The sequence below is a fragment of the Artibeus jamaicensis genome, unplaced genomic scaffold (assembly GCF_021234435.1).
Source record: "Artibeus jamaicensis isolate MK-2021 breed Jamaican fruit bat unplaced genomic scaffold, CSHL_Jam_final scaffold_474, whole genome shotgun sequence".
Lineage (NCBI taxonomy): Eukaryota > Metazoa > Chordata > Mammalia > Chiroptera > Phyllostomidae > Artibeus > Artibeus jamaicensis.
The window spans coordinates 30,729,391-30,757,022 of record NW_026522046.1 but is presented as its reverse complement, the minus strand read 5'-3'; the positions used below and the strand labels follow the sequence as shown (position 1 = coordinate 30,757,022).

At 35.3% G+C, this 27,632-nt stretch overlaps 1 protein-coding gene across 1 annotated transcript; it reads left to right on the top strand.

Moving 5' to 3' along the window:
- Positions 1-88: 88 nt before the first annotated feature.
- On the top strand, positions 89-27,632 carry AADACL2 (arylacetamide deacetylase like 2). The gene is made up of 5 exons (XM_037141132.2): positions 89-492; positions 4,379-4,601; positions 11,532-11,601; positions 12,501-12,672; positions 26,038-27,632. Exons 1-5 carry the CDS (start codon positions 352-354, stop codon positions 26,638-26,640), a joined length of 1,209 nt encoding a protein of 402 aa, XP_036997027.2. The 5' UTR covers positions 89-351; the 3' UTR covers positions 26,641-27,632.

Sequence of the window (27,632 nt, the reverse complement as noted above, 5' to 3'; positions counted from 1 at the left end):
AAACGTCAACTCATAAGTTATTCATAGCTCTCATTTAAGCTCTGATTTAGGTCACAACTACAGACTTGCTTTGAGCTGATAATGGTATCACAGGGTGAGGAAACACTCTGAGCATTTTTAATTGCATGCTAATGAAATAAGCATGGACTGACACTGTGTGTGAGTTCTGAATCAGTGTAAGTGCAAGTTTCTACTGAGGCTGTAATATTTGACTTGATAAGTAGCTTCAAGTTATTAAGAAGTTCTTATTACCTGAAAGGGTTCTCAGTGTGCCCTTGTTTTGCTACTTCTTATTTAGTTTTAATAGAAATAATTTAATCTGAGCACTGTGACAACACTGAAAAAAGGAATATGACAGGTTTTAAAGCTCTCTGCTTGGGGCTGTTTTGTGTTCTCTTTGCTATTCATATTCATATGCCCATACCAAGCAACATTGAAGAACGCTGGAAAGTAACAGCCTTGGATGCAATCACTAGAACGTGCTCATTTATGGTAAGATTATCATTTTTCTCCTGAATATTGGGGTGCCTTGTTAAGTGAAAACCAGTACTTATGAATTCTCTATTAATTATCTTTTAAAGTAAATATTGCTTCTGTGTTTGAATAAATCATCTACATGAAATTAAGTAAATTAAAATTGTTGCATCTGTACAAACAGAGTGAGACAGAAATTTATTTCCAAAGAGTTTGTCTAAATATAAAGTCTCCATATGTTGTGATAGGCACAAAATAAATGGTATTGTTGAAGGGAAAATTTTGAAGTTTAATTGATAACTTGACTTACATTTGAGTTTTCAGGGACAGCCTAGTCCTATAAGTACCTCATAATACAGAAATAAATGTGATTGATGTTTATACCTGTTTGATGTTAATATAAGGCTCTTACTATTTCAGTGCATTCTATTGTCCATCTTCAATTCTAAATTACTGGGTTTCAGAGATTGTCTGACTTGAAATATGCATAGTAGGTTGCAAGCTCTAGTAAAAATAGCTCCTTGGTAAGGGGGAAATATGGTAACAAATATTTTTGAGGTTTTTCAATGTATAACTTGTTATAATGTATACCTATGCTCACCCCCACTATCTTTCAATTATTTTTACAGTTTGCAGAGGAGGAAAAGGAGGTTCAGAAGAGTTCATGCAGCTAGAAATTGACAACTCTAGAATTTGAACTCAGGGCTGCCTTATTTCAAAACCCATACTCTTCGCTGCAAAACCAGCAGGCTCTCGAAAGGTCCTCTGATGATAGTAACATTAGGAAGCTGAAAGGAAAAGGTGACAAGAGCAGCAGATAGATGATTAGGGAAGAGGGAGCACTCCATGGTATAAGAGGGAGAGGTTTTCCCATGGAGTTTTACAGAGTGGATAACAGTTTTCTGGAATGCCACCAATTCCTGTCTGTGTCTGCTAAATCCTGATATTCTTCTCTCTTATCACTTCCAAAGGCTCACTTGCACCATAACTGTCTTTTCCCAGTGTTCTCACTCCTTCGTTTAACATAAAGTGAAAGAAAATGTGGGGTAGCAAGTGCCAGTTCCACAGAGAAACTGCTGTTATCTTACTTGACTATTTAATGTGTATTTAAAACTCAGAGTGACTGATACTGATATCATCATCTAAATTACAACATTAATGCAGAGCCTACTCTAAAGTTCTACTTTTACTTTCTCAGCTACAAATTATTTGTACCCATCTATAATAAAATAATATGTCTTATGTAAAAAGCTTTTTAAGTTTTTGATATCACAATGTATTTTCCTTTATTTAAAAAATTTAAGGAAAACACATATATAATTACTTAATTTTTTATTTTATTGATTATGCCATTACAGTTGTTCTATTCCCCCCTTCATTCCCCTCCACCCTGCACACCCCCTTCCCCACCATTCCCCCCCTTAGTTTATGACCATGTGTCTCAAGTTCTTTGGATTCTATATTTCCCATACTATTATTGCCCTCCCCCCATCTATTTTCTACCTACCTTCTGTGCTACTTATTTTCTGTACCTTTCCCCTCTTCTCCTCCTCCCACTCTCCTGTTGCTAACCCTCCATGAGATCTTCATTTCTATGTTTCCACTCCTGATCTAGCTGTCCTTTTAGTTTGCTTTTGTTTTAGGCGTGGTTGTTAATAACTGTGAGTTTGCTGTCCTTTCACTGTTCATCTTTTTTATCTTCTTTTTCTTAGGTAAGTCCCTTTAACATTTCATATAATAAGGGCTTGGTGATGATGAACTCCTTGAATTTGATCTTATCTGGGAAGCACTTTATCTGTCCTTCCATTCTAAATGAAAGTTTTGCTGGATAGAGCAATCTTGGATGCAGGTCTTTGGATTTCATGACTTGGAATACCTCTTTCCAGCCCCTTCTTGCCTGTAAGGTCTCTTTTGAGAAATCCACTGACAGTCTGATGGGAACTCCTTTGTAGGTGACTGTCCCCTTATCTCTTGCTGCTTCCAGGATTCTCTCCTTCATTTTAATCTTGGCTAATGTAATTATGATGTGCCTTAATGTGTTCCTTCTTGGGTCCAACTTCTTTGGGACTCTCTGAGCTTCCTGGATTTCCTGAAGTCTATTTCCTTTGTCAGATTGGGGAAATTCTCCTTTATTATTTGTTCAAACAAGTTTTCCACTCATGGCTGTATTGTTTAATTTTCTGTAGCTTGGCTACGTTTATTATTGCTAAAACTTTGTTGTTTTTAGATTTGGTTGTGCGATAAGGTAAAGTGTTTCCACCTATGCCGCCATCTTGGTGGAAGTCCCACATATATAATTACTTTAAAGATTATTCTAGTAAAATTAGCAATCTAGCTGTTGTAGGGAAATTTTATTGTTGTTAATATTAAATTTTGTAGCTCAATGTTCTACCAGTAAGAAAATTAATATTTTTAATATATGATATGGAAGTAAAAATTTAAGTTCTTGGTAAAATGGCCTTAAACACATTACAATGTACTAATACATTAAATTAGAAGACAGAGTTTGGTAGAAACACGCCCAATCCTAAAAAACTTCCTTAATTCTTCATGCAATTTTTATTGTTAAAAAGAAGATACTAATAATAAATACTTTGCAGCACTGATCTGAGAATTAGAGACCTTGTATGCTAGAAGAGCACAAAATAATCTCTAAAATGGTAGATTTTGTTATTGTTCCATAAATACATAAGTATGCATTAAAAACCGAGGAATTACTTAGAAAATAAAAACAAGACATTTTGCCAAATATCTAATTTTTTAAAAGCCAATTCACCAAATGAAAATTAACCTAATTTAACCATTTACCAAAAACTTGCTTTAAGGGACTTTTATGTGACTTTATTAAAAATTCATCTTTGTGAGGAATACTTAAAAAACAGTAAAACAAGATGTTTTGGGCCAGGCACTCTTCTCCAGCGAATCGAAAGTCCTAATTGATTTAAAACTTTCTAAAATTTACTGAGAAATTTAATTGTTGTTGTTATTACTACAGTTTTACAGATCAAAGATATTGAAGTATACAGAGTAATTTGCTTAGGTCATAGACATGGTAAGAAGTTGGTCTAGAAAAATAGATTCCAATTGAATTTCATTATTTACTGACTGTAGTTTATAGTTTGTTATAGATTACTGACTGCAATTTATAGTTTCGGTATGCTTCTTCATCATTAAAGTATAGGGATTAGATATTCTCTAAGACCTTATAGTACCTTAAACTCTTTGGAATAATTGTAGTGCTAAAGGCTGCTTTATGTACTATTGGCAATGTATTTTTAAAGGTTTTTCCTTTGAATAAATTGTCAAGTGACATGTCACAAGGGTCTAGGAAAAGCTAGTCAGAAACCAGCTTCTGGTTTCAAAACCAATGAGAAGCTTTTTTCCCAGTGATATTAATCAAATATGGGATTTGGGAACTGAAAGAATGGAAGGGAAGTAAACAGGAATCTATTTGTAATTGAAAACCAGGACACTTGAATCATTAGTAGAGTAGTCATAAAATGACAGTTAAAATTTTGGATCAAATAAAATTAAAAATAACAAAAAAGAAAAGATGAGAGTAGAAAGAGAAAGAAAAGAAAAAGAAAAAGAAAGAAAGAAAAGAAGAAAGATGTTATAAGACCTCAAAATTTTTCAGATAAGAATTTACAATTAAGTAATAATTATGACAGACATAATATAAATTGTCAGTAAATTGCAACTTTTGAATGAGATAGCTATTTATCAAAAACATAATTCTTGAGATATTAAAGGCAATAAAGTTATTCAGTAAGAGCTATGGAGCATTATTTGAAAATAATTTTATAAGCATTCTATTTCTGTTTATTTTGCTTATGTTTTCATTTTCCTTTTTTATGCATTTGATATTTTTTAAAGGTGAAAATGTTTATTTTTGTTCTCACAGGGTATATGTTTTGAACATATAGGTATTATGAAATATGAAGAGTTTATTTCCATGATATTCAGGCTGGATCATACCCAGCCACTTTCAGATGAACATATCACAGTGACGGATACAGCATTTGCTGATGTTCCAGTACGTTTGTACTTGCCAAAGAGAAAGTCAGAAACCCCAAGACGAGCGGTAATCTATCTTCATGGTGGTGCTTATTGTTTTGGAAGTTTCAGTAAGTTCATCATATAAGTAAAAAGTGTAACTGTCTATATGTTTTTACTATAAGAACTATCTTATATAAATATACATATTTATGTGCACATGCATGTATACATACTTATATATGTACTCATATGCTATATGTAAATATAGCTTTAAATTTGAAGTATCTAATAGAGAGACAGACATGCCTAACAAAATATATCACAGAGATTGGTATTTCCATTTTGTTCTGTTTTGGGTTTTGGTAAGCATTTTCTTCTCAGCTTTTTTTTTGTTATTGAAAGAACTTATATCAAGTGAGTAGGACATGAGCAAGTCAATTAGTAAACTTCTTATCTTTGGGATCAAATTATATTCAGGAACAGAAACACTGAAGTGGTGCAGATGTTTTAAACTGTAAATCAAAAGCAAAAGCTGTTGGTTGCTACAAGAATAGTTTGTGGTTGCTATTAACAATAATGCTAACTATAGAAAAGCCTATAAATAGGCTTTTGTTGGCTCAATTATTAAAGAAACATACAAAATAGAACTTTGTAATAATAAACTCTTCTCATGAAGTCCAGTGTCCCGACTTATGTCCGGCGATGATTCTAAGAGGCAACTATTGAAGATTCAGAACAAATACATAAACAAATTTACCTTTTTGAAAACTTTGGAAAAATCACAGATTGGTAGTAGTATTTTAGCGGGGCTGTTTTCTATTTAATTAAAATAATAACATTAAACAAATGAACAGAATAGAGGAAAAATAAATAGCTCATAAATGAATTTTTCACCTTTTCTCTTTCATCCTCACTTGATTCAAAGTAGTTTTAGAATCTTAACATATAAGCAATATATTAAGCAACACTTAACCAAATATTAGCAATGAGAATTAATCAAAGAGAAAATAAGCATGAAAAATTAATGAAGCTCAAAGGCTTTGATTAATATGCAAAATGCTAAAATTGTTAAGCTACAGTTTTGGCTTTCTAGTTTTCTTCTCTCCAGCTTTTTGATAACTAACATATTGAGGGGGGAACCATAATCAATTCCAAAATTTACAGTGACTTGTCAAAATCAAATAATTTAGATGACTCAAATAGAGGATAGACTTTATTCAGTTGAGCTTCAGGAAGCAGTTAAAGACCACATGGCTTCCCCGTGGAGGGATTTTTTTAATAGGCTGGGAAAAGTCAAGTGTGTGCCTTTGTTTCAGCTCAAGCAGTATCATTCAATTCTAACAAAAACTACTGGTCGAGGATCAGGCATGTATGTGTTCATGTCCTATGCTTGCTTTGGTAGAATCACGAAAACCAACAGAGTGTATTGCTTTTGCAAACCTTATGTTTTGTTAACTACTCAGTGTTTACAAGGTAGGGAATATGGTATCAATGCAGGAAAAATATGGAGGGAAATGTAGAAGGCCCAAGGAAACAGGGACCCTCGCTCATGCTTGTTTTATTCCTTTCACAGTCTACATAGTGGAAACCAAACACAACACCAAACTAAGTGATTTCCAAAATGAGATGAGAAGTTCAGTTTTTTCATCCTAGAAAAAGACTTTCTATTATATGAGGAACATATATTGATTTTTATGATCCTCCTTGTAAATATATGCTGGGAGCATAGCTATAGAAATATAAGTAAAAGCAATTTTAGTAGCAAGTAATAGGATGAAATAAAAGGTAAAGAATCTGTTGGGATGTGATTCAGAGGTGACTTTTGTAATAGCCAGTGAGACAGGTGTTCTGTATATCCTTGGGAAATACTAGAAAAATTGTTTTCTTAAAGATTTTGAACAAACCTGAAAAAGTCAATTCAAAAACACTGTGACAAGGAAGGGAACAATGGTCGTTTTCTACTGCTAGTAAGATATAAAACCTTAAGACAGTGGTACTCTAACTTCAATGCCTCAGAATCAGCTAGAAGGCTTGTTAAAAGATTGTTGGGCCTCACCTGCAGAATTTTTATGAAGTAAGTAAGTCAATGGGGGGCCTTAGAATTTGTTTTTCAATGCTGATGCTACTGATCTAGACACCACACTACACTGGGAACCACTGCCACCTAGTGTCCTGCTGTGACTCAGACATCCTGTCCCATGTAGTTCATCAGTTCTGTCTCTCTTTTTGTCAGTGACTCTTCTGAGTCTGTGTCACTCCAGGTCTCTTCATGTTACCATAGGTAGTTAACTAGTTACTAATAAGCCCCCAAAGGGAATTAGACTTTAAGTTTGATAAACTAGGAAGCATGAGCCTGTTTGCTTGACCATGAAGTTATAGTTTCACATGCAGGGGATTATAGCATTGCTCCAAGATTAACGCTCCTCCCCTCTCCCTCCTGGTACAGGATCACTGGAGGCCACAGGAGGAGGCTCTTGACCATAGAGGCCTGTTAGTATAATTAGGGCCTTCCATCAAAAAGCTCGCAAAAGCTTAGGAAGTGATAGGCTATTTTTAAAAGGCACTTAGTCCATCCCCAATGCATGCTAATATAATGCCAGGAGAACAAAAATACACACTCTCTCTCTCTTCCCACCTTGGTGGCCCACACCTGTCCTGTGTATTGTGCAACTTCTCGCCTAGGACCACACAACCGTGAGGGTCTAGCAGCTACCAGGGCCAGCAGACTGTGTGGGGTCCAAAGGACTGGGCTTTAATATGAGGCAGAAACTCGGAACAGTGGCTTTTTTTTTTTTGGCCTTGCTGAGGACATAGTTGGACTTTTTCCGTGGTGGGGTGGAAACAGATGGGAAATTGGAAACCCAGGGGGGCGCTTCTATTTCCACCTGAATAAACTTTACACATCACAATCTCCCATGTGTGGGTCCCCGGAATGCTTTTTTCATGATCCCGTGGAAGGGCTTGATTTCACTGGCAATACCAGCTCCTCCAGTTAGCCAGAGATCAAACTTACTGCTATTTCAGAGGAAATAGAGGACACAAGGGAGTGCATATCCTCAAACTTCTGAACCCTTGATCACTAGTCAATTACCCTTTCTGTATATTTCTTATCAACCAGACCCAATTTTTAGCTTACTTCTTTCTACTACTCTCAGAAGAGGCTTAACCCCTTTGATGAAACTAGTCTTTCTACCTTTCCTTTATATCACAGGGCTCTTACCCTATTATTTGGCATATATATATATATATATATATATATATCCTCTGACTTAATGTTTTTGTTTGTTTTTAATTTTTAAATGAATCCTCCTAAGTATTTTATAGTCATTTTTACCTTTAAAAAATGTTCCCACTTGACCGTGAATTCCTCTTTCCAGTCCTTTTTCATTTTCCTTTCCTTTTCAGATTACTTTCTATGCATGATAAGCTCTTGTCCTCCCTTATTTCCTTGTCCCCCCCCTTTAATTAGTTCCTCAAGCTCTATAATTTACTGCATTGATGACAACCACTCTTTCCTCCTTCCCGATGTTCACTGGTCCTCCTGTTGTTTTCTGTGACAAATCACCTCCTACATTTTCTCTGCCATTCACTGTTTTCTCAATCCCACTTTTCCATCTCTCATTTCAAAAACAAACAAACAAAAAAGACTGGTTGTCTATATTTACTCCTTGTGAGTATTCTTGTCCCCCAGAATTTAATCTCTACCTTCCAGTTTCAACTCTACATACTCTCTTTCCTAATTCTCCAAATACCCCCATGCTACTGACAACCAGTCTGGATCTACTAAACAGCAATTATTGTCAATTCTTTACAGTCCCTTAATGCTCACGTTAAATTACAACATCCCATACATTCCCTTTTTGAATATATCGACCTCATTGACACAAGTTAGTGCTCCGTGATCTTTTACAGATGCTCCTTTCTGATGTCTCTGCCTTTCCTTTATTCAACTTTATTTCATCTTCTACATTTAGTACTCTGGACCTCTCTAACATGCAAACCTGATTATATGATTTCTTTGTTTCAATTTTAAGGGGCTTTCACCATTTAATGAAATAGATCTAAACCCCTTAGCATAGTGCTCAGATTCCTATGTTCTTACATTCTTTGACCTGCTTGTCCCTGACAATGCAATGCTTCCCTCCTAATTCTATTTCTACTCCACTGAGCTGCTTTTAGTTCCCCACACACTCCATGCAGCCTCATCTGCCTCGGCCCGCGAGGCAGTCAACGGGATCCGCCGATATACCTGTAACGGATGAAGGGGGATGGGACAGGAGGCGCGAAGAATGGCAGCAAGACAAAGGATTCTGATCAAGCTGCAAATTTTATTTCAAAATGGAGGGAGTTATATAGAGGAGGGCAGTGGAGGAAGTGCAGTGGCTAGGTGGCTTCAAGGCGTGCTCTAGCCTGTGATTGGCCGGGGGGTGCATGGCGGGCGCGTGATCAAGGCACTGATTGGTGTGCCACCCGCATGTCCAGGAGGGGGAGTTCTATGGCTCCTAACCGCAGCATCCTGTTATTCAAGGCGTATCTCTCAGGTCTGATTGTATCAGCCTGTTTCAGGCTTATCCCAGCCCCCAACACTCATCTGTCTTCATGGCTGTGTGTTCCTAGAGTGTCTTTCAGATCTTACCTCTAGAAAACTCTTTCATCTTTCCGTATTTAGGTAAGGTACACTTTCACATTTCACCTTACCTAAATTCTGAGCATGCGTGCGTGTGCCTATATGTGGGTGTGTGTATGCATGTGTGTGTGTGTGAACGCTCCCCTGGTTCTAAAATATTTTAGCAATCTCCCTGTATGTCCACTGCAGCTTGTATAAGCTTGATAGGGACAATTCTTGTTGTTTCATGCTTGTTTTAGTATCTGCCTGTAGGTGGCATCATCTCTTAGCATCTAACAAAGCACTCCCCATACAGTAAATATTCAACACATGTCTCTGGGGAACAAAAAATTGAATGATTGAATGGACTTCTGTTATTATCCAAAATTTTTCCCAGTACTTTTCTCTTATGCCTTTTTCATCTCCTTAATGTTTTCAGTAAATTAGATTTTATCTATAATTCAATTTATATTGGGCATTAAGATGGTCAAAATATTTTGCGTCCTTTTAAATATATTAAATGCCAAGTTATCTTCATTTGACTCCAAAGAGAAAAATTAATTCTGCAAAAGTTTTGATAAGGTCTGCGAAATACCCAAGTGTTCATATTCCTATTATTCAGGATTCCCTAAGAGAAGATAAATGCCCACAGAGGGGACGATATCACACTGGAATTTGAAATTTGAAAAATACTTAGAAGTATTCCTCGTTATTAGGTTGATTTCCCTTTCCTTGTCAAGGGTAGTAATTGTGATCAATAACTTCTAAAAATGTGAGAATTATTATTATTCAAAAAATAACAGTCCAACATTCTTCTCAGCCAAATTCCAGTTGATTCATTTTTCTGTCTTTATTTTATATGTGCATATTATTTGTTTTTGGATCTCCCAAAATTCATATAGGCAAACTATAAATGACTTAGATACATTATGTTTTTTGAAAAATCAGAATGCACACAGAACTCTTTTCTGGTACTTACAAATGTTGATTTTCCTTTTTTTTCTCTAGGCTTTCTATTTTTTAATTAAAATTTGCCAAAGTTGCTTTAAGAATTAAGAAATACTTTTTAAAAATACTCTAGTAGACTTTTTACATACTTCTGTGCTTGGTTTTCAACATTTATCCTCATGTTGTCTTGTTTCTAACTGGTCCTAAAGTTGCTATAAATTCAAAATGGCCATAGGGAAGAGGAAAAATGATCTGACAACTGATATCAGCCAATATTGTGTGCATTGGGACAGTTTAAGATACAGAATGGAAAACAAAAATTTAAATTGGCTTACTGTAAGGACAAAAAAGCCTTGGGAGATAGAAATAAAAACATGTTTGAAATACATCATTAAGGGACTTCAAGTGCAAGTGTCTGAAGGTGCTTGTGTTTTGTACACTTTGGTCCTCATCTGTACATTGCCTTTTCTCAATACTTATCACTTCCATCTTTAATGAAAACATTATTTTTCTTCCTACAGTGCTAGGTGATTTGCTTTTCTGATTTCAAGGTTGTTACATACCCAGTATTTAATTTGAAATTTTGATAATGTGTAGCAGATTCCTTCAAATAGTTTGGAATTTAATCACAACTCTAGAATTATCTGTATTTCTAGAATCTTGTGATAAATAAAGTAATGTCACAGATTTGCCAAAGTGATATGGTCAGGGCACTGGTAAGTTGGATTTGTGGGTACATGGAGATAGCTGTGGGGGGTGTGTGTGTTCATGGGAGAGGAGATGACTTGAATGCCAAGCATACCAAAACCAATATGTACATCTAAGTCCACACACTGACTTGCCAGAGCATCTCTCGAAATCTAGTTGCTTTCCCTTAGACCCATTATTAAAAGCCAAGGTTATTGAGCCACGTCATTATGTGATGTATTTGGAGAAAATGAAGGTTTTAAGGAAACACATTACTGAGTGTTACAGTTTTAGACAGTCAACACATCCAGTATGTTGTTGTTTATCTGAGTTCTAAGTTATACACAGAATTCAGGTAATGAAAGTCAAAACATAACATCTATTTCTAGTGAAGCTTAGAGAATGTGGGTTTAGATGTTGTTGAGTCCGGGAGATTAACCCAGCTGCAGTGGCTGGCCCTGCTGAGCAAGAACACACCTCCTGCCTCTGAAAATCACTGCCCTGAGGAGCAGAGCGCCAAGCCATGGCAGGTTCTTGGGAGGATCATTATGTGTAGACAGCAAATAACAAGAGAAAATTAGAATGGGCTGCGTGTACTGCAACTTCCCAAAGCACCAGCGGATAATTGGAGGGAGTGACTGAAGTCACACTCTTGTAGAAAGTGTCATGTCAATTCAGATCCTTCTGCATGAAAACAGGGAGGGGACAGAGGTTGCTTGTAAGACTCAAATCACATTTCCCCCCCAGTTTATAGCTATAACTTTTCTGTTGCTTCTTCATTACAAGAAGTACTTTAACATGTGTTTCTTCATTTCAGAGCACACGGGTTTTGACTTCCTCAACAGAGAGACAGCAAAAAAACTTGATGCCGTTGTTGTAGCAGCGGAGTAAGGGAATGATTTTCTTTGGCTACTATGATTTTTGCTTTTAGAAAGTAGAGGTTTGATTACAAAAGCAAGTCAGCTATGCCTCAAATATAATGTGTTTAAGCTAATGTATTTTATTTCTCACCATTATAACATTAAGTAGTCCTCAAAGGATGATCTGGCCAACATTTAATATTAAGTGAAGATATTTACAAAGTTTCACATTCTAAAGAACAAAAAAAAAGTTAGCTCTGAGAAGTGTTCTGTAGAGGTGTTCTCTTATTTTTGCTTGCCCACTTGTATGAGGAAATATCTATTTGTATCTATTAAAAGAATTTGCCGATGCTGTACCTTCTAAATGTATTTATCTTAAACCAGCAAGATTTCTAGTATATTTAAATGTTATTTTTTTATTTCAAAGTTTTTATCTAGATTCAAATCCTGGGCATTATCCATGATGAGTTATGTGCATTACAGAGTGTAGAACTTTTATCTATTGAATAAAGGACTTTGAAAAATAGGACATTGCCTAGAATATGTTTCAGATCTTCTGCCTTTAAACATTGATGGTGCTTTATGAATATTTTTTTAAAGTTTAGATCGCCAATTACATTGAGAATTTGATGTAAGCTATAGAGTATCATCAATCCAAAAAGGGCTAAAATTTATGGTTGCAGTATCAGGCAGTTTATAACACTTCCCTTACCCCTCATGTGCAATGCCATCCATGTACCTGAGATATGAGGTTGAAAACTTTATATAAGTTTTTATTTTTTCATATACTAAAAAACTCAGGTTTGATTTTTGGAAGATTGAGCAATAAAGCATGGTGTTAAATTGCATCTGTTTGGTACGTTAATCTACATAGACACATAGAACCACAACGGTACATTATTAAACTGTTTAAATTTTTTTTAAAGCTATAGACTAGCTCCCCAACACCGCTCTCCAGCTCAGTTTGAAGACAGCATCGCTGTAGTCAAGTTTTTTCTTCAAGATAAAATTCTTATGAAATATGGAGTGGATCCCACCCGAATATGTGTTTCAGGAGACAGTGCTGGGGGCAGGTTAGCCGCCGCAGTGACGCAGCAGGTACGTGACATTATACTTTTTTTCTTAATTTTTCAAGAAGTATTTTCTTTATTTATTTATTTTTGTTTTTGAACTCTTTCTTTTTTTATTGTTGTTCAAGTACAGTTGTCCCCATTTCACCCTCACCACTTCCCTCCTCCCCACCCATGCCCACCTCCTACCCTCGATTCAACCCTCTTTGGCTTTGTCCATGTATGTGTCCTTTATACATGTTCGTTGATGGTCCTTCCCCTACTTTCCCCCATTATTCCTCTCCTGCATACCCTCTGGTTACTGACAGTTTATTTGTTATTTCAATGTCTCTGGCTATATTTTGCTTGCTTGTTTCTTTTGTTGATTAGGTTCCACTTCTTGGATTTGGGGGAATAGTCTTTGAAAAATAGGGGTTAGCTCTACCCTAAATGTTTTGTCAAATTCTCCAAGAAACCGTCTGGTCCAGGGCCTCCATGTGCCAGAAGTTTTTTGATTACTGCTTTGATTTCACCAGCTGTTATTTGTCTGTTCAGGCTTTCTGCTTCTTCTTGATTCAGTTTTGGAAGGTTATATTCTTCTAGAAATGTGCCCATTTCACCCAGGTTTTCAAATTTCTTGACATATAGTTCTTCATAGTAATTTCTCACAATCCTTTGTATCTGTATTGTATCCATTGTAATCTCTTCTTTTTCTTTTCTGATTTTATTTATTTGGGTCTTTTCTTTTTTTTCTTGATGAGTTTGCTTAAAGGCTTGTGGATTTTGTTTTTTTCAGAGATCCAGTTCCTGGTTGTATCGATCCTTTGGATTGTTGTTTTAGTCTCTACGTCATTTAATTCTGCTTTGATCTTGGTTATTTCCTTCCTTCTACTTGCTCTGGGATTTATTTGTTGTCGCTCCTCCAGTTCTCATAGATGAGGGTTAAGCTGTTTATTTGAAATGTTTCTATTTTTTTGGTAGGCCTGTATCGCTTTGAACTCCCCTCTCAGGACTGACTTTGCTGTGTTCCACAGATTATGGACTGTTGTGTGTCCATTTTCATCTGTTTCCAGAAACTTTTTTATTTCTTCCTTGATATTATTAACCCATTCGTTGTTTAATAACATGCTATTCAATCTCCATGAATTTGAATGTTTTTTAGTTTTTTTCTTTGAGGTTGGTTTCTAATTTCAGGCTCTTGTGGTCTAAGAAAATTCTTGATATGTTTTCAATTTTCTTGGATTTGTTGAGGCTTAGTTTTTGTCCTGTCGTGTATTCTATCTGTGAAAATGTTCCATGAGCATTTGAAAAGAATGTGTGTCTTGCTTCTTTGGGGTGAGGATTCTATAAACATTAGTTAAGTCCATTTGATCTAGGGCATTGTTCAATGCCACAATATTCCTGTTGATATTTTGCTTGGAAGACCTATCCATTTTTGACAGTGGGGTATTAAAGCCTCCTAGTATAAGTGTGTGGCTGTCTATAGCTTTCTTGAAGTCCTCCAAGATTTCCCTTATATATTTAGGTGCTGCTGTGTTGGGTGGGTATATGCTGATAATGTTTATATCTTCTTGATAATTTCTTCCCTTCAGTTTATGAAATGTCCTTGTGTGTCTCTTTTTTTGGCCTTTGTTTTAAAGTCTATTTTGTCTGATATAAGTATTGCAACACCAGCTTTTTCTTCCTGCTACTTTCTAGGAATATTTTTCCAACCCCTCACTTTCAGTCTGTGTAGGTCTTTTGTTCATTTTATCCAATTAATGTTCATGGTATATCATATTTTATTTAGGCCTCTTCAATTTCTTTAGCAATGTTTTCTTTTCAGCCTTGCAAATATTTTCTCTTTGGTCTTGCAAATATTTTCTCATGTTTATTCCAGAGTTACTTTGGAAAATTTCATTTAAAATAACATTTTCCAAATGTTTATCAATAATACATAGAAGTGCACTTGATTTTTAAATTAGCCTTTAAAATCATATTCTTGAAAAATTTACTTAGACATTCTGGAAAAGTTTTAATATATTTTCTATGATTTTCTATGTAATCATATCTTTTGCAACCAGAGATAGTTTTAATTCTTCCTTTCCAATTTTTATGTTTTTACTTTATTTTCTTAATAAGTGCACTGGCTAGGGCTTCCAATAAAATGTTGAATATAACTGTCTTGCCCTGAAACATAGGAGGAAATTGTTCTGTATTTCACCAATAAATATTATGCTAACTGAATGTTTTCCATAGCTGGGTTTTGTCAGGTTAAAGAATCCATTCTATTCCTAATACACTGATAGTCTTTGCATAAGTGGATAGTGAATTTGCTAAATGTTTTTAATGCATCTTTTCAGATGACCATGTGATTTCTCACTCTAATTTTTTAACTTGGTAAATTATGTCAATTGACTTTCAGATACAAAATTATGTGTACATTTCAGGGATGAACTTCATTTGGTCATGATGAATAAAAATTTTATATACTGCTTGTTTCCACTTGCTGAACTTAAAGATGAAGTATTGTTTGAGGGATTGATATCTATTTTTTAATGTCTTCTTCAGATATTGATATAAGGGTTATGCTGGCCTAATTACATCATTTGGGGAGCATTCTGATTTCTTTTTTAGAAATTTCTTTTCTCTTAAATATGGAAATAAATTAGTCATGCTGGGAAACTTAAAAGAAGATTGCACGTACACACACAGAGACATACACATACATATGTATACTTTTACATATACACATGTAAACATGCATACACATGTATGCATATGTACTCATGCCTATATGTATATACATCTGTAAAAACATACACACACCTCTATATAAAACCCTACTCAGAGCCAGTATGGCAGCGGTGGCAAACTTTACCTTTTGCTCTGTACCCTGGGCCTCTTTTAACCCAAGGTGCTCTACTTTAATGTTTAGAGGACTTTATAATGCCTTTCATGTTTAGAGGACTTTATAAATTTTCTTAGGAGAAAAAAAGAAAGTTTGTAAACCATTAGACTTGTATCCTGAGGTCTTTTTCAACCTTAACTGATCTGCTGTGTATTTGAAATGATATGTCACTGATTTGAAGGATGTTGCTGGTACGTGTGGGACATATGATGGGGAAAGAAAATTGGAGACTGTCCCCACCTTCAGATTCTTATACTAGTATCTATGCCAAGTTATGTAGCATTCCAATCTTGATTTTTATCAAAAGCTAGGTTTGTGGATGTAGAGATTCTGAAAATTGTCCAACAATCACCCACTGATTATAATGACTGAGCAACCCTTGCCACACCTATAATTTCTACATATGTACAATGGAATGTTTGCTTGATTGTGTAAGTGAAAAAAGCTTTTGAAATGATTATTTGATATAGCCATAGAGAGTTCTGAAGACATAAAGACCCACCTCATAGCTTTCCAGCAGAGTAATCTTAAATATTAACACAGCCACCAAAAATAAATGCAATTCTAAGTAAAATTTGTAGTTCAGTACAAATTGTTCTCTTGAAGTAAATTAAATTTTGGCATTATTTTATTCTTTTAATTGATTATACCAGAATATAGTATACAGATAAGTTTCTGATCTTTATGTCCAAAGAGGTTGTTACAGCTGACAATACTGCATTAAAAACTCAGTGCACTTTAATAATATAAAAAAGGGATTTCCTTCCCTCTTTCTGATATTTTTTTATGCTCACACGCTAAGTTACTTGTCCTTCATGCTATGCTAAACTTTCTACATCTGTTATATTTTCATTAAAAAGTTTTATTTTCTGATCTAGGTTTATTCTTTTTTAAAGGTTTTATTTATTTACTTTTAGAGAGAGGGGAAAGGAGGGAGAAAGAGAGGGAAAGAAATATCAGTGTGTGATTGCCTTTCATGTAGCCCCCACTGGGGACCTGGTCTGCAACCCAGGCATGTGCCCTGACTGGGAATCAAACCAGAAACCCTTTGGTTTGCAGTCGACATTCAATCCACTGAGCTACACCAGCCAGGGCAAGGTTTATTCTTGATATGGGTTAACAGAACTAACTTTTACTTTATAATTGTTCTAAACCTTTTTACTAACATCTCATGAGCTTGTGACTAATAATAGTATGTTTGGAATTATAGATTAAAAATCTCAGTTTCAATAAGAATGCACCTCAAAGAGATCATTATTGTTGTATACTTTGAGAGGACTACAACAGAATATGTTAGATTTATTTTTCCTACATGCATACAAAAATGACTCGATATTTCAGATAGAATTCACAATACAAAAAGATGTTCTCATGGATTAGGTAGTTTCTTTTGTAATTTTCTTTTATGGATATTGTCCATTTTTTAATTATTTTCCCATTATTGAACATAAGTGAACTTAACACCTATAATTTTTGGATTTTCTGACAATGTCAAATTATGTATCCTAAATTGCTAATTAACTTGCCAGTCACAGTGATCTGGAGCTTCACAATAATTAAGGAAATTCTTCTGGACATAATTCCTCAATCTTTAATTAAGATTTAATCAACAGAAACAACATTTTTTAAATCTATTCATAGCATTTAAATCCAATTTCGTAGTCATCTCACCCAATTTTATTTTAATCTATGCATTGCTTTTTATTAATCTAGAGTTCTAAATATCTTTTCAAATAGAGAAAATAAAGTGAATTTATTTATACTTTGAAGTAATTACTAAGTCCCACTCTCTTTATTTTCTAAAAACCATATTTTCTAATATAGATCATTTAAATAGGAAGCTGGGTATAAGGTAGATATGTTTATTAAAGTTTATAGCCTTGTCCTTTCTCAATGCAGCATTCTTACTAATTTAGATCATTTGTCTTAAGTTGGCCATGTGGCCTTGTGATATGACTTGCAACAGTTCTCTTTGGCCTCTCCAGACCGCATTTCTATGGCCATGTATGATCTTACATGTTTGACACTTAGATTTTTTTAAATTTTCTTTACAAAACAGCCTTCAAGTAAATAGTCATCAGAAACTGAAATTAATGATGATGCTTTAAGGAAAAATTTGACATTCAACACCCTTGGATATAGGATGCCACTTTCTGCCATTTTTCTCTCTGTAACAATAACATTTCTGGGTGACACAACTACATGACGTCCATTGAAAACAAAAATACCTGTCTTCTGTTGCTTTGAAACTTGCATCATGATTGTTCTGCAAGCTTCTATCCACCTGTCCTAACAGGATCAAGATGAATTGCAGAAGCTACTGTACATATAGTCCCAGGATAGCCCCTGTCACCATTGGTTAGATAAAATTTTTGCTAAAGAATTCAAGCTAATTGAATTTTTTAAATGTAGTTGGTTAGATCTTGAACTGAGTAACCCTAAGACTGAGAATGATTCCTCAACTCCTCTATCATGGATTAGTTAGCTCCGTCTCTCCGTATCTGCCTAGTAGATTACATGTCTCAGGAAAGCAACTTGTCTTGGGATGTATATCCTCATCTGAGGGAAAAAAAATAACTCAGTAAAATCACTATATTTAAAAAATTGGCTAACTTCTTTAGTTTTAAAAACTGAAATACCTTTATCAATAGTGCTGATGAAGGCTGAAATAAGTAAGGCTTTGAAATTATTATCATTTAACATTAGAAAGCTATTTACTGTCACATTGTGATGGAGGTCAATTTGGCAGGGAAAAGAAAAGAAGTTATTTGGCTCCAGCCTGACATCAGAAATTCAACCATCATAATTGTGTTTTTCTTTTCAAATTTAGGTTGTTTTCTTCCTTATGAATGGGACAATAGTTCACAATTATGTAATTAATCTGCCACTAACTTACATGCTTACTGTTTGACATGAGCTCATAAGACATGAAGGCTATGTATTTTAATGCCGCAGAATTTTAGATTCCAGTTGGTCCAGTTGTTTCACAATTATGTTGAAGATGTTTTCAATGGGGCATTATTTTCTTTAAGTAGGCAGTTTTCTTTATATTAAAGTTTAAGGGTAAGACACATTGATGTTAGCCTGATAAAGAATAATTACAGAAAATAATTCTCCTATTTCTCTGTCTCTTTCTCTCTTTCCCTAGTCTTCCTCTTTCCTCCAAGAGACATCAAACTTGAAATTAGTTTGATTCACACGTTTATTTTTAAGTCCATTGAATTGAAGCATAGTTTCTTAAAGAGATAATGAGTAAATGGCGTCTAGTTACGCACTCCTCCATAATTAATTGTCTTCTCCATTTATTGTACCACCTGAAATTATCCCACCACCTCTGCTGTATTACTTGCCTTCCATCTCCCATCTCCTTAAGGATCTTTCTCTAAAACTTATTTTCTTTTTTTTGCAGTATCTTCAAAATCTCTAACATTATTTGCTCTTTTACTTCAACATGTAATCATATCTAAGCTTTTGTATCTTAAAATCAAATAAAAAAAGTTCATAAGCTTTTTAACCTTTGTAATATTCTGTCCTATCACTAATCATTTTTTGTACCCAACTCCAACTAAAAACAAACTTTACTCTCTTTTTCTACATATTTATAATAGCTACTCTTTTCAGTTCATCACTTTGTGTCTGCCCTACAGATTCTTTTTAACTTTATGTGGCTAAGTGTGCCAATCAATCTAATCTTTCTTTCTCCTTAAATCTACAGGAAATTGTTGTTCTTCTTTGTATATAATGTCTTTTCATCATTTAAAACACTTGACAACTTTTATCTGAGAAAACTTTTTCTTCCCATGAGGTTGAAAATGGCACTCTCTCTGTTCTTGTATTTTTCTTCCATTCATTTTTATGTGAGACAAACTCTTTTTCACTCTCCCTGGTATTTCCCAGGGCTCACCTCTTGGGTGATTCTGTCTTTTATTCTTCTCTCTCCATGGTATAATGGCTCAGCTCTGAGTTTTGATTTATCTGCTGAAGGTTCTCGAATTTGTATCGTCCATTGCCACTACTGTCCTGAGCTCAGAGCCTTTATACCTGAATAGATTTCTCCACGTGGGTGTTCCACAAGCTCCCAAATGCCTCCAGGAACACCCTCTCTATATACCTGTACATTGCCTGCAGCAGTTTGTACATAGTTGCCATATAGAAAATATTCCCAAGTAAACTCAAAGTATTTTGAAATCTAGGACAATGGTTTTAATCTGTTTATGTCTAAATGCTGACATTATACCTGCACACCTCCTGTCTTCTTGCTTCACCTTTCAAAATACCTCAGGGTTTGGCCTCTACCTCTCTTCATCCTGTTTTACCTGATTAACTACTTTCTGTAGCTTATCTTGTTTGCAACAGCATAACATCATTTCACAATTCACCCTCCATATTTCTTCATGGGGAAAAACAATCCTACACACCACTGGAATGAGCAGCAACTGATTACTCATCTTTAGAATGAAGTTGTTTTTGTCCTTTGCCTGAGAAGAGTGTAGGTGGATTCATTTTGTTCCCTACCTGTTCACATAGTCACTGTTTCTTTCTTTGGAACTTGGTAAGAAATAAAAATGGAAGAAGTTCATAAATGTTACATCAGAGGAAAAAGGAAAGTATGTTAAATGATGAGGTAAGAAAGTTTCACAAAGGCAAATCATTGAGCGGTCTTGTTATTGACTGATTTTTACTTACCATCCAAAGCATTGCAAAGTCATTGAAAAGTTTTAATCCCGTTTGTATTTTTTAAAACTATTGTCGTTGCAAAATGAAGAGTAGATTGGAAGTAGGGAAAGAGTGGAAAGGAGAGCATGATGAAAGAATGGCAGTATTTAAGCAAAGGAGTGTTGCAGATTAGGATAACGTCTGTGGGAACAGAGAAAAGTGGATGAATTAGTGACATAAAAAAAGGTGGAATCAACTGGCCTAATTTGACTTGTGGGGAATGAAGAAAGAGGAGTCAAGTAGGGGTGATGAGAAAGGGGTGTTTTGTGACATATACAAGAAGAAATTCAGTATGATTCACTCGCCAGAGTGTCTCACCTGTAGCAACTGCTCACTGAATGTTAACAATTATGATTTCTCAGAAAGTATATGAGTTACAATACAAAGGGAACTTCAGGGAGTGAGGCTTGTGTTTGAAAGTAGAAGTGGGGTTGGTCAAAAGAAAATCTATTCAAGAGAAACAAGATAAATGAAAATTGGAGAGAATTAGGTAGCAGCCAGATTAAACAAGTGATTGAAGTGGTAAGAAGAAGTAGTGTATGACCATGCTCCTCTATTGTATAGTAATAGTTAAATAGAGTTGAGGGGGAAGGTATGTTTTTCCGAAGACTCTATAGTCTGAGCCATGGTTTACTCAGGAGTTTCTGAGATATTTGTTCAGTTCAGACACCATCTCTGCATTCTCAAACAAAAATGAAGCTGAGCATGCATTTCCTATGGTGTGCCTGCAGAAGGTCAATACGTATTTTTGAAGCATTCTAAGAATAAGTTGTTGGTTTCCTTTTACCAATTTCTAAAATTATTTTTAATTAATTTATTTTCAGTTACAGTTGACACATAATACTATATTTTTCAGATGTACAAGATAGTAATTAGATATTCATATACAAGTACTTTATGAAGCAATCAACCTGAAAAGTCTAGTATTTATCTGACACCATATATAGTTAATACAATACTAACCAAGCTTGCACCTCAGGCAAAATTCCCACTGGTGTATGATCTTTTTAATATATTGCTATATTCGGTTTGCAAAACCAAGTTGGCTGTAATTTGGGGGGTAGTTTTTTTGTCTGTGGTTTTAGTATCAGGGTAATACTGACCTCATAAATTGAGTTTTGGAGATTTCCTTCCTCTTCAACTTTTGGGGATAGCTTGAGAGAGATAGACATTAATTCTTCCATGAACACTTGGTGAAATTCACCTGTAAAGCCATCAGGTCCAGGACTTTCGTTTGTTTATTGATTCTATTTTGTTACTAGTTATTAGTGTGTTCAGATTTTTTGTTTCTTGCTCATTCAGACTTGGATGAGCATATGTTTCTTGGAATTTATCCATTTCTTCAAGGTTGTTCAATTTGTTAGTATATTATTGTTCATAATATTTTTTATAATCCTTTGTATTTCTGTGGTGTTCATTATCATTTTTCCTCTTTCATTTATGATTGTATTTATTTGGACTCTTTTTTTCTTCATGAGTTTGCAAAAGGTTTATTAATTTTGTAAGTATTTTTTAAAATGAGTTCTTGGTTTAATTCATATTTTCCATTTTTTAAAAATCTCTATTTCATTTATTTCCACTCTTCCTTCCACTCACTTTGGTATTTGTTTATTGTTATTATTGCTATTGTTTGTTATTATTTCTTTCTGGTTCCATTAGTTCTAAGTTTAGACTGTTTATTTGAGGCTTTTCTTATTTGTTGAGGTTGGCCTATATTAATATAAACTTCCCTCTTTGGATCATTGTGTTTTAATTTTTATTTGTCTAAAGGTATCTTTGATTTCTGCTGTCATCTCATTGGTAACCAACGCACTGTTTAGTAGCATGTTACTTAGTGTCAGTGTGTTTATTTTTTAGTTTTTTTCTATATTGAGTTATAACTTCATAATGTTATGACTGAAAAAGATGTTTGATATAATTTTAGTCTTCTTAAATTTATTGAGACTTGTTTTATGGCTTAAATGTGGTGTATCCTGGAAAAAGTTCAATATGTACTTGAAAAGAATGTATATTCTACTTTTGGGTGACATGTCCTAAAAATATATATTAAGTTCACCTGCTGTAATGTGTTGTTTAAGATCACAAGTTGCTTGTCGATTTTGTCTGAATGCTCTATTCATTGATAGCAATGAGGTATCAAAGTCCCTCACTATTTATTACTGTGTCACTGTGGATCTTTCCCTTTGTGTCTATCAATATTTATTTTATAGATTTAGGGGCTCTAACATTGATTGTATAGATGTTTATGAGAATTATGTGTCTTGTTGGATTGATTCCTTTATAATTACAAAATGTCCTTCTTTGTCTATGATTATAGCATTTGTTTTAAAGTCTTAATGAACCATCTGTGGACAAACACAGCTTACTCTTTTGTCTTCCCTTAGGATTGTTTCAACTACTTACCATGAGATTTAAATGGTTGTGGTGATTGAAGTAGATGAACTGATGAGGCATTGTACAACTACTATTATGTTGAATTAATATGGGACTGTGTATATTATCCTTACTGTTCTGAATTGAGTATGGGATGTCACTTTGTCTAATCCAGTGAAACCAATATAGCTCGTTAAATCAATAAAAATTTTATGTATGTGTAAAAATAATTATTTTAAGTTGATCAATTCAGTTTGAACATCTTCTACAATCTCTACAATCTATACTCACCTCTCATATTTATGTTTTTAGTCATTTCTTTTCATCTGGTGTATTTGTGTGTATCCATTAATTTATTCTTGCGATTACACATAGCATTCTTACTTTTGTCCTTTAATCTTTGTACTGCCTTTATAATTGGTCAGTACGCTGTTTTTACAAAAAGTTTGTCTTTGCCAGCGAGATTTTTTTTCTTTGCTTTATTTTCTTATTTACATTTTTGATATTTTCTTTTCCACCTAAAGCCTGTAACATTTCTTGTAATTGTGGTTTACTGGTGATGAACCCCTTTTAGCTTTTGTTTGAGACAATCTTTATTTTTCAGTTTTAATAGCCTTGCTGGGTAGACTAACCTTGGTTGTTAAGTCTTTACTTTTTGTCACTTGAATATCTTATGCTAATCCCTTCTGGTCTGAAAAGTTCCCGTTAAGAAATCAGCTGACACCACTAGGAGAGTTCCCTCCTACATAATTACTTTTCTCTTGCTCATTTTAAGATTCTTTCTTGTTTATAACCTTTGGCATTTTAATTATGATGTGTCATGGTTTGAAACTTTATGTACTTCCTGGTCTTGTATAGCTATTTCTTTTGTCAGGTTTGGGAGGTTTACAAGTCATTACTTCTTCAGAAAAAATTTTAATTCCTTGCTCTCTCTCAGTATTGATAGAATGACCTTATGTAGAAGGTGCCCTATAGAGCGCAGTGGCACAGTCTCCCTGGTCACTTGAGCTGGGTGCTCCAGGGGTGTCCCCTGTGTGTGCCCTCTTTTTGTACTTGGCATTTGACTGTTGTCTGTATGTCAATGGGTGGGGCTAACTCTCAGGAGAACTGGCTGTTAGGACTGGCCATGACCACCATAGATGAGCTGCTGTGCAAGAGTTGACCCCATGGAGTGGGAGTCACTTTAGCAGGGCCTCTCATTCCAGCCAAGTCTGCTCTTTTGGTGTGTCTTTTGTGACGTTCATTGGGTAGGACTCTGATGCAGTCTGAAGCCTACTCCTGCATTCATTGGGTCTGGAACCTCTCAGGAGGAGCTCTGGTGTAGACCAAAGCTAGCCATTTCTTGTCAGGGCTTGGGGCTGTTTGGTAGGAAACACAAAGTGACCTGCGGCTGGTTGTCACTTGTGTTGGACTTGGAGGTGCTTGGAAGAAGTTATGCTGCAAACAGAAGCTAGCTGTGACTTGCACTAGACTTGATACCTTTCGATGGATGCAATGATGCAATCTGAGGCCTGTTGTTATTTGTGCCGGGCTTGCAGCTGCTTAGTTGGAGCTATGTTACAGGCCATAACTGGCTCCACTTACTCAGGTTTGGGGCCACCTGATAGGAGTTACAATACAAATTGAGACTGATCATCACTTCTGCTAAGCTTGTGACCACTTGGCAGGACTTAAAATTTAAGCAAAGGCCTTTTGCTGCTTGTGTGGGATTTTGGGACCTTTGAGAGAATCTGTAGCATGAGTCTAGAGCAACCACTTCCATAGAATTTGTAGACTTTTAAAATAACAGTCTTCAGCAAAAGCCCAGGGGATCTACCACTCATGTGGAGTTTACAATCCTTTGAATATGTCTGCAGCATGAGCCAAGATAGGCCATTCCTATGGAGGAACTTCTGGAAGAGGCTCAGGCCAGGTGAGGGAATTTGGGTGGGGTCTCAGGGGATCACTAGGGTAGGTTTGAACTATGTTTGCTAGGTTAATGGAGAGCATGGATTTGGGCATTCTTCTATGCTGGGCCAGCTGATGGGAGGAGAATTCAACAAAGGAATGATGGTACTGGCCAGTGATTCTGTTCCTGGAGAGAATAAATACCCCAATCCCTGCACCTCCAGCTCCAACCCAGAAGCTAGTCGATTTAGCTCCTCTTCATACATTCCTAGCACTTTTTGAGTGGCTGCCTCTGTGCTGGAACTTAGAGTAAATGGGTTGTTGCAGTGACCCTTTAAGAGCAGCATATCTTGGTCCTCTGCAGATCTTTGTCTCTCTGGGACACAATTGCCACTGGTTTTTAAAGCCAGATGTCATGGTGACTCTTCTTTCCAGCTCTGAACTTGGGAGCCCAGACTAGGGCTTTGACTGAAATCTCTCTCCTTTGTCTTACTAACCACATGTGGGCATGTGGTTAACCCTTTATGCCTCCCCACTCCTCCTACCTGTCTCAATATGACTTCCTCATATCATTAGTTATAGGACTTTTGTTCAGATAGTCTTCAGGTTATTCTATAATTTAGCTGTAATTTTGATGTGATTGTGGGAGGAGGCAATCTCAGAGTTTACCTACTCTCCTGCTTTGACATCCTGACTGAAAGTTTTAAAAAATAAGCTATGCCTTAAAAAAATAAGAATTTTTACAAAGTTACAGTATTTAGTGTTTTTCCACTGATGATTTTTGACAAAAACAGTATAATATTTCTCTTTTTCTTATCTCCCCCTTGCCTACTCTACTGAACTCATTTTGTGCACTAATTCAATTGATGCTGAGGCACCCAATTTGCTAGAGCAAACCTAGCTAGAGATTGAAGCCAGGTTGCTGCTATTTCTGTCATTATCTCAGATTGAAGATCTCACTGCGGCTGATGCTCCCAGCCTTTCAAGTCCCTCTTTGATACAGCTCAGTAGTACCTAAAGTCCTGCCTTATGTTTTAATTTTTTAAATTGAGACATAATTGGTATATAACATTATATTTGTGTCAGGTGCACAACATAATCATCCCCCCAAATAATGTAGGTATTGTAGGATGATCACCACATTGTCTAGTTAACTCCCATCACCTCACATAGTCAACTCTTTTCATGTGATGAGAACTTTTCAATTTTGCTATCTTAGGAACTTGAACTATACAATAAAGTATGATTAATTTTAGTCATCATGCTGTGCATTATAGCCTCAGCATTCATGTATCTTATAACTGGGAGTTTGTGCCTCTTTCTCTTTCTCACACCGTTTTAAAAACTTCACCATTAAAATTAACTTGACATTTTTTGTCTTCCAATGCCACTGGAAGACATCATACATATTGTGAAAATAATTATAACATAACATTAGCTTATACAGATTTGTGTATCTCAATACTGTTTGAACTAATAAAATAAAATTTTCTTTTCCTGGTGTTTTGAAAGTCTTTGCCTTACAAAATATTATCATGTGTTTTCCAGGTGCAGAATGATCTCGAAATAAAGCATAAAATCAAGGTACAAGCTTTACTTTATCCTAGCTTACAGATAATTGATTCTTATTTGCCATCTCTCAGAGAAAATGAAAACGGTATAATCATAACACGGGAAATAGCCATAAAACTCCTGGGTTTATATCTCAGTGAGAATAAAACATTGACTGAGGCAATGAGAAGAAACCAGCATATGCCTCTGGAATCAAGACATTTGTTCAAGTTTGTTAACTGGACCATTCTCTTACCCAAGAAATACAGGAAGGACCATGTTTATTATGAACCAATTCTTGGAAGAACTAATTTTTCATTACCAGCACTTATGGATGTCAGAGAATCGCCCTTGCTGGCCAGTGATTCCCAGCTACAGAATTTGCCATTAACCTACATTCTGACCTGTCAATATGATATTTTGAGAGATGACGGATTTATGTATGTGTCAAGACTTCAGAATGTTGGAGCTCAAGTTGTTCATGAACATATTGAGGATGGATTCCATGGCGCCTTATCATATATGACACCACCCTTCTATTTACAACTGGGTCTTAGGATAAAAGATAAATATATTAGTTGGCTGAATAATAATTTATAAAATATATATGACCATCACTTAGTTGGTTGTAATTAGTGATATTTTGTAGTTGTAGTGCAAAGAACAATGTCATTTTTGTTGTCTAAATCTAGATTTGAATAAGTGGTTATAATATTGCTTATCCTTGAACTAGTAAAATTTTTGACTCAGAAAACCTGCATATGTCGAATGTTTGTAATCCTATCTATTTTCCCATTACCTATAGTTACTATGAGTACGGTGGTCCTAATAGAGACTGATGCTTATTCAAATTTAGAAACAACAATACTGGCAAGTTACAGAAGACAATTTCCAGGCAAGCACAGAAATTGTAGTAATAAGTGGGAAGAGACAAAATAAGAGAAAAATGCAAAGTGATTATATTAGTTCCCTGTGGCTATTACTAAAAACTTGGTGGCTTAAAACAACAGAAATATATTCTCTTAGATGTACTGGGCCTGAAGTCCAATATGAGTATCACTGGGCCAAAATTAAAGTACTGGCAAAGGACATGCGCACTTGGGAGGTTCTACATGCTGCGCCCCGTGGATTTTCATCTGGTGGCTGCCAGCCTGCCTGGATGTGGCCACATCACCTTCAGCTCAGAAGGCAGTGTTTTTAAAACTCTCTCTGTTCCATCTTCTCATGGTTTTCTCCTCTGCCTCCTCAAAGATACATATGTCTGCATTCAGAGTCTATCCTATAATCCGGGATAATCTCCCCATCTTGAGATTTAAGTATTCTGAGGACACTTTTTTTTTTTTGCATTTCAGTCAAATTTTATTTTTTAAAAAGCAACAGATCAATGTTATAATTCCGTTTATTTAAATATGAATTTGGCAATGTGGTACATAGTGAAAAAAATTTTCTGCAAACATCCTCAAACATATCATCTCAAAATACCCAAAAAGTAAATCACTTCTGCAAGCCTTTTTGTTAACTGGACTCATGTAACTAAAGCTGAAGATTTATTGGTGTGAAAAATATATGTAGTACAGTAGTATGAATCTTGG

Bases quoted from the DNA above. Each gene is read 5' to 3' on its own strand.
- AADACL2 (XM_037141132.2), top strand. From the start codon at position 352: ATGACAGGTTTTAAAGCTCTCTGCTTGGGGCTGTTTTGTGTTCTCTTT. The intron at 493-4,378 runs GTAAGATTATCA...TTGTTCTCACAG, and splicing joins CTAGAACGTGCTCATTTATG to GGTATATGTTTTGAACATAT. The intron at 11,602-12,500 runs GTAAGGGAATGA...TTTTTTTTAAAG, and splicing joins GCCGTTGTTGTAGCAGCGGA to CTATAGACTAGCTCCCCAAC.